The sequence below is a fragment of the Aquarana catesbeiana genome, linkage group LG03, assembly GCF_042186555.1.
Source record: "Aquarana catesbeiana isolate 2022-GZ linkage group LG03, ASM4218655v1, whole genome shotgun sequence".
NCBI classification, from domain to species: Eukaryota; Metazoa; Chordata; class Amphibia; order Anura; family Ranidae; genus Aquarana; species Aquarana catesbeiana.
The window spans coordinates 709,730,585-709,743,298 of NC_133326.1; the positions used below are offsets into that span (position 1 = coordinate 709,730,585).

General features: G+C 42.9%; 1 protein-coding gene across 1 annotated transcript in view; it reads left to right on the plus strand.

Moving 5' to 3' along the window:
* LOC141134348 (uncharacterized) overlaps nt 1-12,714 on the plus strand; it is a 78,560-nt gene that overhangs the window by 16,153 nt on the left and 49,693 nt on the right. The window contains exon 2 of the mRNA XM_073623917.1: nt 5,509-6,182. Within this exon, the coding sequence (XP_073480018.1) occupies nt 5,509-6,182 (674 nt within the window). The remainder of the gene's footprint in view (nt 1-5,508; nt 6,183-12,714) is intronic.

Consider the following 12,714-nt stretch of genomic DNA (forward strand, 5'->3'; position numbering starts at 1 on the left):
AGCTTAGTGTATCTAATTCATAGATTCCTCCTGGTTTCCAGGCACAAAATATCCCTTTGAAAGGTCTTTGGCAGTCTGTCTACTGATTGCAGTCTCTGGGTCCTGGGGAGTGGACATATGAACCGCTGCTGGCTGAGATGGTATATAGAGATGGCCTCTGAGGCTCTGATGAAGAAGGAATCCCTTCGAAACGCGTCAGCAAGCAGCGGTTCATATGTCCACTCCCCAGGACCCAGAGACTGCAATCAGTAGACAGACTGCCAAAAACCTTTCAAAGCGTTTATATCTCCCACTTTTGTGAGTAGTTTTCATTATGCTTTCTGACTGAATAAATGTACCTTAAGATAATGCACTAGGTTGGTGCGCCCTCTTTTCATTGTGTTTTTGCCTACTACTAGGATATCCCTATCCTGGAGGGCAGCAAGGCCGAAAGCTAATATCTAAATTGATCGTGTGATCATCTTGCAAACACACCTGTGCGCAGGAGTATTTGTTTCTTTTGTAGTTTATACAAAATGTCCTTTATAAGATTGAACCCTCTCCGATGCTGGTTAATTTTATCTATACCATAAAATTTTAAAAGATTGGGAATTTTTTGGTGTGCCAACCTAAAATGGTTGGAAACACCATGTTTCCTAAAGGCATTGCAAATATTATTGATGTGTTCAATAATCCTGGTGGTGAGCTTATGTGCTTTTGATACGGTTGACCACCCCCTTCTCCTCAAAAAACTCCATGCCTTTGGTCTCCGTGACTGTACTCTTTGCTGGTTTTCTACCTACTTATTTAACCGCACCTTTAGCGTTACTTACAATTCTACTGCCTCCTCTCCTCTTCCTTTCTCTGTTGGGATCCCCCCAAGGTTCTGTTCTTGGACCTCTCCTATTTTCAATCTACACCTCCTCCCTGGGTCAGCTGATAGCCTCCCACGGCTTCCAATACCATCTCTATGCTGACAACACTAAAATCTATTTCTATACCCCTCAACCGAATCCTTCAGTCTCCTCACGTATCACTAATTTACTTTCAGATATATCAGTCTGGATGTCACACCACCTCATTTTTCCTCCCCAACGTGCCTCTTCCCCTGATCTCTCGGTCAAAATTGATGGTACAACTTTCAGCCCATCCCCACATGCCAAGGTACTAGGAGTAGTCCTGGACTCTGAACTCTCCTTTAAGCCCCATGTTAATTCACTGTCCAAATCTTGCCACCTCAACCTCCAGAACATCTCCAAAATACGCCCCTTTCTAACCAATGACACAACAAAGCTCTTAATTCACTCCCTGGTCATCTCTCGCCTCGATTACTGCAACTCCCTCCTCATTGGCCTACCTCAGCATACTCTATCCCCCCTTCAGTCCACCATGAATGCTGCTGCCAGACTCATCCACCTTACCAACCGCTCTGTCTCTTCTACTCCTCTCTGTCAATCCCTCCACTGGCTTCCGCTCACCCAACAAATTCAATTCAAAATACTAACAACTACCTACAAAGCAATCCACAACTCTGCCCCCAGCTACATCACTGACCTAGTCTCAAAATATCAACCTAATCATTCTCTTCGTTCTTCTCAAGACCTCCTGCTCTCTAGCTCTCTCATCACCTCCTCCCATGCTCGTCTCCTCGACTTTTCCAGAGCCTCTCCAAGCCTATGGAACTCCTTACCCCAATCTGTCCATCTATCTCCTACTCTATTAGCTTTTAGATGATCCCTGAAAACCCTCCTCTTCAGAGAAGCCTATCCTACCCACACCTAACAACTGTATTTTCATTTTGTCCACCTGATCATCCCCCACAGCTACTACCCTTTGTTCCACTTGACCCTCCCTTCTAGATTGTAAGCTCTAACGAGCAGGGCCCTCTGATCCCTCCTGTATTGAATTGTATTGTAATTGTACTGTCTTCCCCGATGTAAAGCGCTGCGCAAACTGTTGGCGCTATATAAATCCTGTATAATAATAATAGTGCGGCCTACATATTGTAAGCCTCATGGACATTCTAAAACGTATGTCACATGCTACTGCATGTGATAAAGGTATTATTATATATCATAGACCTTATGTGTTAGTTTGATTTAAATTTGGTATTTTTCCATGTCCCACAGTACAGACCTCACGCATGTCTATATCTGGTGGGAATGTCCAATAGTACAGACCTTCTGGTCTGAAGTATTTGTGATCCTCTCAACCCTCTTTGCTAAACCCTTGACACCTGATCCGACAGTGGCACTCCTGAACAACAAACCCATGGCTTTGACCCACCGTCATTTTAAAGCTCCTACTGTTAATTACCATGGCAGCCAAACAGACCATTGTGAAACCAGTACAGTATCAAGTTTACAGTGAATACACATTTGGATACCATTATTTTTTAAGGGTAAGTTATCTTTAAGAATGGTCCACAAATTTATACCAAAACTTTCTTTAAAGGGTAAGTTCACCTTTACATAAAAATCTGTAAGGTGAACTTACACAGGACCCTCTCCTCACCCCTCCCCCCCCAGTTCTGCAGAACTGGAGCATGGTGATCTCCCATTCTGAGCCCTGCTATAGTCGTGTCATGGGTCCAGGGCTTAGAAATCCCCACAGCTTAATCTCCAAAACGTACCCCATCCTGAGGTACATTTAGGAGGAGTCTAATTGGTTGGCACCGTCACATGGGCGGCGACAACCAATCAGAACCCGCGTAGCCCGTCCTGTCAGCGGGGAAGAAGAGTGAAAGCTGAGGGGATTTCTAAGCCCTGGACCCATGACGCGGCTATAGCAGGGCTCAGAACAGGAGATTGCTGCGCTCCAGGTCAGCGGGACTGGGGGAGGGGGTGTGAGGAGAGGGTCCTGTGTAAGTCCACCTTACTGATTTTTCTGTAAAGGTGAACTTACACTTTAGGTTGCTATCATCCGAAGTGGAAAAAGGCCATACCTAACATCCAATTTGTACCCATCAAGCAAAATTGTGACCTTATGTCTGACTATATGGCACAATCTCAAGTGTTAATTGAGAGATTTGTGGAGAAGGCATACCAAAGACAGGAGTTACACCAAGTGAGAGATTGGGTGGGTAGTTTAGACAGAGCAAAGGGTTAATAAATAATTTGATATGGCCTTTGTCACAGGTTTTAATTGTCAATATATGTACTACTTGAAAAAGCACCAAGAAACATTGGCCAATATTAACTACTTTCAGACCACCTGTTGTTGTTGTAAGTAGGCTGTTTGAAGTGGAATATCGTTGTTATGGCAGCAGATCACAGCTATAACCTCGGTATCCTCTTCAACAGCAGGTGGTCCGCTTTCAGATAAAAGTGGTCTCTGCGGCGGATTCGCAGCGAGATCACTTTTATCGGGCAGGAGCTCCCCCCCCCCTCCTGCCGCTCTCCGGTCGTCTCCACCACTTACCGGAGCCGCTAGTAGCAGCGGAGACGATCGCGTCCTCTCCCCTCAACAGCCTGGAGCAGAGTGAGAGAAAGATGGCCCCCACTCAGCTCCATACCATTGGATTGTGAAAGCAACGCCAAACGTCACTTCCGCCCAAAAAAAGGGGAATTTTTTTTTGGGGGGGGGGGAACAAAATTACATTTATTTATTTTTATTGCATTTTAGTGTAAATGTGAGATCTGCGGTCTTTTTGACCGCAGATCTCACATTTAAGAGGTCCAGTCATGCTTTTTTTTCTATTACACGGAATGTTTACATTCCGTGTAATAGGAATAAAAGTGACCCAATTTTTTTTTTTAAAGGACAGTGTAAAAATAAAGTAAAATAAATAAGAAAAAAAAATGTAAAAGCGCCCATCCCGTTGAGCTCACATGCAGAAGTGAACGCATACGTAAGTTGCTTTCATGTATGAAATCGGTGTTAAAACCACACATGTGAGGTATCGTCGCGATCGTTACTGTGAGAGCAATAATTCTAGCAAAAGACCTACTCTGTAACTCTAAATTGGTAAATACATTTTTAAACAACCCCTATGGATATTTTTAAGGGTCAAAGTTTGTCGTCGTTCCATGAGCGGGCACAATTTTGAAGTGTGACATGCTGGGTATCAATTTACTCGGAGTAACATTATCTTTCACAATACAAAAAATTCAGCTAACTTTACTGTTGTCTTACACTTTTTTGAATTCAAGAATATTAAAAATCACAACTACATCCCATAAATCTTGACGCCTTTCGTGGATTGATCCACTCATCAGGAGCGGATGCTGGCCATGTCTGCAAGAAATATATATGGACGTCATTATGTATAGGTTAATACCCAAAAGATTACAAACGTTAGACCGGGAGGCGGAAGGTAGTCCAACCCAAAATAACTTATTGGTTGCGCACATACATCCCCATACGGAACAGTTATGCTATACAGTTGCACTAATTGGATATTGTATATTATACATGGACTATTGGATTATACATGTCATCATGTTATGCCCATAGGTAATTCTTCTGTGACTTTTACTTTTTTATTCACTCTTATCCTCCACCAAAATTCTGCTTTTGTTTTGAGCAAGGTATTTTCTATGCAACTTCTAGAGCACTAGTCTTATTTTCTGCTCACATTAGGTTATAATCATGGTCACACATGGTGGTTTCCCAGTCTTTCTTTATGCAACCTTTTGTGCACTAATTTCATCCTTTTTTCCCCTCACAGTAGGCGGTAATCTAGCTCTCACATGGCAATTCTTAGCTTCTTCTCAGTCCTGTTGGGGATGGGCTGATTTTTCCAGTTGGAGGCGATCAATATTAAACTTGTTATACTTATTACACTTCAATATGGTCATCACCCCTAATCTAGACAGACTGAGCTTAACCACCCTCTCAACCTCCACACCCAACACCACCAGGTTCGGACGATTCCTACTGGAATTTAGCCTTACGGACACGTGGAGATACCAACACCCAACCTCCCCACGTTTCTACTGCTTTACGCCCTCAAGATCAGCCATGTCCCGCATAGATTTTATCCTACTTACCCCCTCCCTCCTTCCCCAACTCCTAGACACAAGCTTTGACGCCAGAGTACTTTCTGACCATTCTCCATACTGGATCACATTGCGGCTGCCGCTCCCCCCTGCGGTCCGGATCTGGAGGCTAAACCCGTCCTGGCTCACCACCCTGTCCGGCTTGGATGTTGTTCAGGTGGAGTGGGAGCACTTCTTTCGCACAAACGAGGGTTCTGCTCCGGTCGGTTCCATATGGGAGGCCTTCAAATTGCATGCCCGTATGATCCTCTCTATGTGCATTAATAGGCATAAGGACTCCTCCAAACTACTGCTCCGCCAGGCGGAAGAACGCTTACACACTCTAGAAAAGGACTTCCAGACTGACCCAACAGCTGCCAACGCTTCCCTTGTGCAGGCTAGGCTCACAAACCAACTACATATCAAGAAGGCCAAACAGGGTATCTTCTTCACCAAACAACGAATATTCGAGCATGGTGAATGAGCTGGCAAGCTCCTAGCTTATATGGCTCACTTGGACCACAAACCCCCAGTAGGGGTTTCTCTCCAGTCTGCATCCGGGAGCACGATAACAGATCCTGATCAAGTGGCCGAGGAGTTCCGGACCTTCTATTCCGACCTGTACTCCTCCACCACTCACTACTCCCAGGACGAACTGATAACATTCCTACAAACCATCACTTTCCCCACACTCACATCGTCACAGGTCGAACAGCTGGAAGCTCCCATAACCACTGAATGTATAGCAGAAGCTCTGGCACAGCTCCCTGCATCTAAGGCACCTGGTTCGGATGGGCTCCCGCTCGAGTTCTATAAGCAATTCAGCGAGACCCTCATCCCTAAACTCTGCAAACTTTACACTCACATATTTGACACTAAAGGGCTCCCGCCATCTATGAATGAACCCCCTATTGTCCTTATACCCAAGCCGGGCAAGGACCCACTGTTCCCTGAATCTTATAGGCCCATCTCTCTTCTTCAATTAGATGTAAAAATATTAGCTAAGATACTTGCCCTACGCCTTAACAAAGTAATCACCGGTCTAATACACCCTGATCAGACCGGGTTCATGCCAGGAAAAAATACAGCCTTTAACCTCAGGCGGCTTTACATGAACCTCCAATCCCAGCACACAGAAGTGGGCTCCAGAGTGGTGGTCAGTCTCGATGCCGCTAAGGCGTTTGACTCTGTGGAGTGGAGATACTTGTGGGAATGCCTCCACAGGTTTGTATTCGGCCCAAAATGTATTAAATGGCTACAGCTACTATACCAAGCCCCTACTGCACGTATTCAGGTAAATGGCAGAATTTCCTCCCAGTTCCCACTGTCCCGTGGTACACGTCAGGGTTGCCCCATCTCACCTCTGCTGTATGCCCTGGCGGTTGAACCTTTGGCCACGTCCCTCAGAAATCGCCCAGGTATTAGGGGCCTCTGATGCAACCAATTAACAGAGGTGATCAGTTTGTACGCAGATGATATGCTCCTATATCTGGCTGATGCTGGCCCCTCTCTTCATATAGCTCTTCAAACCATCACAGCCTTTGGGTCTTTTTCAGGGCTTCAAATAAACTGGTCCAAATCCCAAATCCTCCTAATAGACCTGGGCGCCCCCACTGCTGACCAGGCTGCACTCCCCCTGTTAGGGCTAGAAAAATTAAATACCTGGGCATCCACATTTCCAGATCCCTGCTTGACTACATCTCCCTTAATATCGAGCCCCTGTATGCAGTCCTGAAAGTTATACTTATTACACATTAATCTATTTGATAGATAATTTCAGAGCCAGTAATTGGCTTTACTTTTGAGCACAACATGGTGACCTTCACTTCCCTGGGGACATATATGTGCCCGATGCCCCAATGGACCTCTATTACCTCAGCTCCCGGGCTAGACATTCATAGCGGCCCTCCTCTTTTCCAATATTGCATAGGCTGGATCCAATACCATATGCAAGTTATTTTGGGTTGGACTACGTGCCCCTCTCCCAATCTTACATTTCTTATCTTTTGGGTATTAACCTATACTTAATGATGTCCATATATATTTCATGCAAACATGGCTAGCATCCGCTCCTGATGAGTGGATCAATCCACAAAAGGCGTCAAGCTTTATAGGATGCAGTTGTGATTTTTATGTAGGGTTTTCTTTACCCCATGTCCAAGTTTTGTTTTCAATACATGTTCTAATTTCACCTGAGTATAGGTAGACCATTCCATTCCATCAAAATGATATGTCACATTACGTTCCTTCATATAGTTATTTGCAATGTTTACAGTCTTTATCTAGGCAACAACCTTTTTTGATATGTCTTGTATATAAATCCTGTATAATAATAATATATGAATTGATTGTTATCCCTGTATGTATTTCAATGCAATGCTTTTTTTTTTTATACTGAGATAGTTATTGCTTGCCACATTTAAAGTCCCAACCTCTTCTTATGTAACTCTAACCTCCCAGCATGTCTTTGGAGTGTGGGAGGAAACCCATACAGGAACAGGGAGAACATGCAAACTCCAGATATGTAGCGCCATGGTTGGGATTTGAACCGATGACCCTAGTGTTGCCCGGCAGAAGTCCTAGCCACTATGCTGCCCTACCAGCAAAGCTCAGTAGAAGCGTTTGGTATCTACCCGCTTCTTCGATGGTCTAGGCATTACACAAGGCATTAACAAAGTTGGTAAGAATTATAAACTCTGAAAACACAGAGATATACACATACCCAACACATAGTAATTAATGGTAGAAAGTTACAAAAGGAGATAAGGAGGAGAACTTTGGAAAGGGAGGCACACACATACTCAACACATAGAAAATAATGGGAGAAAGTTAGATAAGAAGGAGAACTTTGGAATGGGAGGTGAGGAAGAGTCACAGTGTGATAATGAACGGTTTGTTAATGATTAAAAAACCCAAGGTCCACATTCAGTCCATTATCAATCCATTCTCTTTTGTGTCAAATAGAATTATCACTCTTAGTTCAAAGGTTTTCTCTTCCTAAGTATTTTTATTTACAGAGCTGAGGATGGTACACAGCTCACTGAACTCATTCTAAAGTCAGCCATAGATGGATCAAAATTCAACCAGTTCAGCAGGAAAGCCTGTTAGGATTTTTCCCCCTGATCACTGTCGGTGGCAATAGCCATTGTCATTGCATTCTGATGATGGGGAAGGCTCCCTGCCCTCCCCGCCAGCATAATACAATAGCACTGCAGAAGCGATTACACCAGTAACTGTGCTGATGGGGGAATCAAAACCAGCGGTTGAAGGAAAGAAAATTGCATAATGTATGGCCTGAATAACACACCACTATTTTACTTTTGATAATGACATTTATCTTCAATGTGTGGGTACTGCTATGGGAGGTAAAATGGCACCAGAATATGCTAAATTATTTATGTCAGACCTGAAGGACACATTTCTCAGCAGCATACAGCAAAAGCCATAAATATACTATCACTATAGAGATGACTGAGAACAGCGGAGAGGGGAATGGGACTTTAAATGAAACACATATGTATAAAAAGATGAATTTTATTGTATATGTCAATAGTATAATACATAATGGTAATCATGATTCAATGTAAATAGGGTAGATGATCCATTACAATTCATGTATATACATACAGTCGTATGCAAAAGTTTAGGAACCCCTGACAATTTCCATGATTGTCATTTATAAAAATTTGGGTGTTTGGATCAGCAATTTCATTTTGATCTATCAAATAACTGAAGGACACAGTAATATTTCAGTAGTGAAATGAAGTTTATTGGATTAACAGAAAATGCACAATATGCATCAAAACGAAATTAGACAGGTGCATAAATTTGGGCACCCTTGTCATTTTGTTGATTTGAATACCTGTAACTACTTAGCACGGATTAATTGGAACACACAATTGGTTTGCTGAGCTCATTAAGCCTTGAACTTCATAGACAGGTGAATCCAATCATGAGAAAAGGTATTTAAGGTGGCCAATTGCATGTTGTTGTTCTCTTTGACTCTCCTCTTAAGAGTGGCAACATGGGGGCCTCCAAACAACTCTCAAATTACCTGAAAACAAAGATTGTTATACATTACGGTTTAGGGGAAGGCTACAAAAAGTTATCGCAGATAACTTAATAGCTGTCAGTGTCCACTGTGAGGAATATAGTGAGGAAATGGAAGACCACAGGCACAGTTCTTGTTAAGGCCAGAAGTGACAGGCCACATAAAATATTTTTAGAGGCAAAGGCGAAGGATGGTGAGAACTGTCAAAAACAGCCCACAGACCACCTCCAAAGACCTACAACATCAACTTGCTGCAGATGGTGTCACTGTGCATCCTTCAACAATTCAGCGCACTTTGCACAGGGAGATGCTGTATGGGAGAGTGATGCGAAAGAAGCCTTTTCTGCACACACCGAAAACTGAGTCGCTCGAGGTATGCAAACACACATTTGGACAAGCAAGCTTCATTTTGAAATAAGGTGCTGTGGACTGATGAAACAAAGATTGAGTTATTTGGTCATAACAAGGGGCGTTATGCATGGCGGCAAAAGAACACAGCATTCCAAGAAAAACACTTGCTACCCACAGTAAAGTTTGATGGAGGTTCCATCATGGTGTGGGGCTGTGTGGCCAGTGCCGATACTGGGAATCTGGTTAAAGTTGAGGGTCACATGGATTCCACTCAATATCAGCAGATTCTTGAGAATAATGTTGAGGAATCAGTCACAAAGTTGAAGTTACGCCGGGGCTGGATATTTCAACAAGACAACGACCCAAAACACTGCTCAAAATCTACTCAGGCATTTTGCAGAGGAACAAGTACAATGTTCTGGAGTGGCCATCCCAGTCCCCAGACCTGAATATCATTTAACATCTGTGGGGTGATTTGAAGCGGGCTGTCCATGCTCGGCAACCATCAAACCAAACTGAACTGGAGATGTTTTGTAAAGAGGAATGGTCCAAAATACATTCATTCAGAATCCAGACACTCATTAAGGCTATAGGAAGCGTCTAAAGGCTGTTATTTCTGCTAAAGGAGGCTCTACTAAATATTGATGTGATTTTTCTGTTGGGGTGCCCAAATTTATGCACCTAATTTCGTTTTGATGCATATTGCACATTTTCTGGTAATCCAATAAATCTCATTTCACTACTGAAATACTACTGTGTCCTTCAGTTATTTGATAGATCAAAATGAAATTGCTGATCCAAACACCCAAATATTTATAAATGACAATCATGGAAATTGTCAGGGGTTCCTATACTTTTGCATACGACTGTATACATACAATGGCAAAAGGAATCACATGGTTGCAAACAATAATCACATACTGTAATACAAATTTCAGAAAAATCTAGTAGACATGATGGATTGACACGGCATATAGCAGCTCTACGCATTTCATAGATTGATCCACTCTTCAGGAGCATGCACGTGGATGTAATCGGAAATGTATGATAAAAAAGGATTTCTCTAAGGTCTGACCCTTCCAAGGCAAATAAATGATTATTAAAAATTATTATAAAAATTAAAATAGGATAAAAATTAGCCCATACACACCACACTCTCTGAAAATACTTACAATTGTAGTTATATAATAAGGAAATGGCACTGAAGATCGTAAACCCCCTAAGGGCATCCCCACGAGGGATGATATTTTCATTATATGAACTGAAGGGAAGAAAATAAATTAAAAAATTCAAATTGCTTAATATATTTCACCCTTCTATGAAACTAAAAATGAACTATTTAAGCACACATTTGAACTTCCTAGACACCACAGTATCCATCAAAGTTCAAAACCTGCACCCCTCAATATACAGGAAATCCAATGACTGATGTAACGATCTCTGCAGTTCCCGCTTCTACAACCAAAACACCAAACAGGCCATCATACACCGCCAGAGCACCAGATATCACTGCATAGGATCTGACCAAGAAACCAGAAATTAACATCTATGAGTTCTATCAGCATCCTTCTATGAGAAAGGTTATAGCAACAAAACCATCAGTACCAGCATAAATGATACATTGTAAACCCAAAGAGAAAATCTCCTACAATACAAAGAGAAGAAAACAAATAGCTGTGTACCTCTCGTACCTCCGCATACAATCCAGCACTAGAAGGAAAAAGAAAGATAATCAAAAAGCTGCAACCTATCATAACAGTGGAAGAAACACTGAAAAAAATATTCCAACAACCCTCAATGCTGGTCTTCAGGTAACAACCCAACCTCAGACACAAATTAATCAGCAGGAAACATCATTCTTATTACAGGGATACAAACAAGGGAACAAAACCTTGCAACAAAAAGCACTGAAATCTGTGCAGCCACATCAATCCATCAACACTATGAAGATTACTACACACCGGTGTGATATCATTTCTAGAACCTGACCATTCAATGTGTAGCACTACCCCCGTAGGAGTCACTGGATAGAATGGGCCCCCCTGTTCTTGGCCTTGACCTCCCCAGAAACTTCAACCTCTTTCTCTCACCTGGTTGGGTGAAAACCTGTATAGCACCACAAAACTCATTGGGCCAGTTCCTGACACCCAGCAATGATGTTCTATCAGACAGAAAAACACTAAATCAGATAGTAAAAGGTAGCTCAAGGTATTATAAATTAAGTGAATGGGTAACTAGGTAAACACAAAATGGATTGAACATAGTATTGACATTGGCTGACAGACATGGTAATCACTGGCAGAATAAGGCAGCATTCACTTTAAGGACGTTGGTGCACTTGGTGAAGGCCGCTTTAAGAACCTGCAGGTAGTAAATGAGCAGTAAGTACCGGCTTGTTTAAGTATAGTTCTTTTTGGCTCCAGGCGGTTATGGATGCAATTCAATATTCCTACGGCTCAGGCTTTTTAGGAGTGGTAGGAAGCAGTATTGATAATGAGTGTGGTGGGTTAAATTGGGTTGTAGGAGAGTTCTGATGCCTAAATGTCATGCTCTGTGTTTAACAATGAAAAGAAACATGGGCTCAAGGCCCTCTCGTGACTCCTGGCCTTAGCAGTCTGCTCTCTCAGTGGACGAGGCCCCCTAAGTCCCAATATAATGTGACAAGGGTACAGCAGGTTTCCTGGTGGCAATGAGAGAAGAAGCTGTGATGCCGGAAAGGCTGCCACTAGGTGTCTTGCACTCCCGCTGATAAAAAGCTCCGAACCCAAATACCTCAGCCTCCCTGGATACAAGGTCCCTTGGATGCATCTGCTAGAACTCCTGTGGCACCAAGAGAGCATTTTTTCTGGGCCAGCCCCCCCCCTTGCCTTCTCCTGTACCCCGAAGCATATAGGGATCTGTAGTTCAGAAACCCAGTTGTTCCTTTACATGGCTTTGTACTACATCTCAGTCTATGGGTTTGCTTTGACTTGACTACGTATGGAAGACATAAATTATTTGGTTCTTAAAGGGGATTTTAAAACTACTCAGGAAAAGAAAACCTTTAAAATACAAATGATAATTCTGTTTGACACAAAAGATAACGGACTGAATGTGTTTATTTTTAAATGTAATTTTTTTTTTAAATGTAATGTAAATCGCCCTCTGGCGAAGGTAAGAAACATAAGAAGCATAGAAAACATAGGTAGCCCTTTCTGTACCAGAACCTATGTGTGGTGAGAAAGGAGGGCTCAGTAATTCGATGTACATGCTGAAAGAGTACACCTCAATCCCCTCAGGCCTCGCCCGGCCCCGGCCCAACCAGGCAGCGAGGCAGGGGGCTTCCATGGTGCTTTGCTGCCATGTATGGCACAA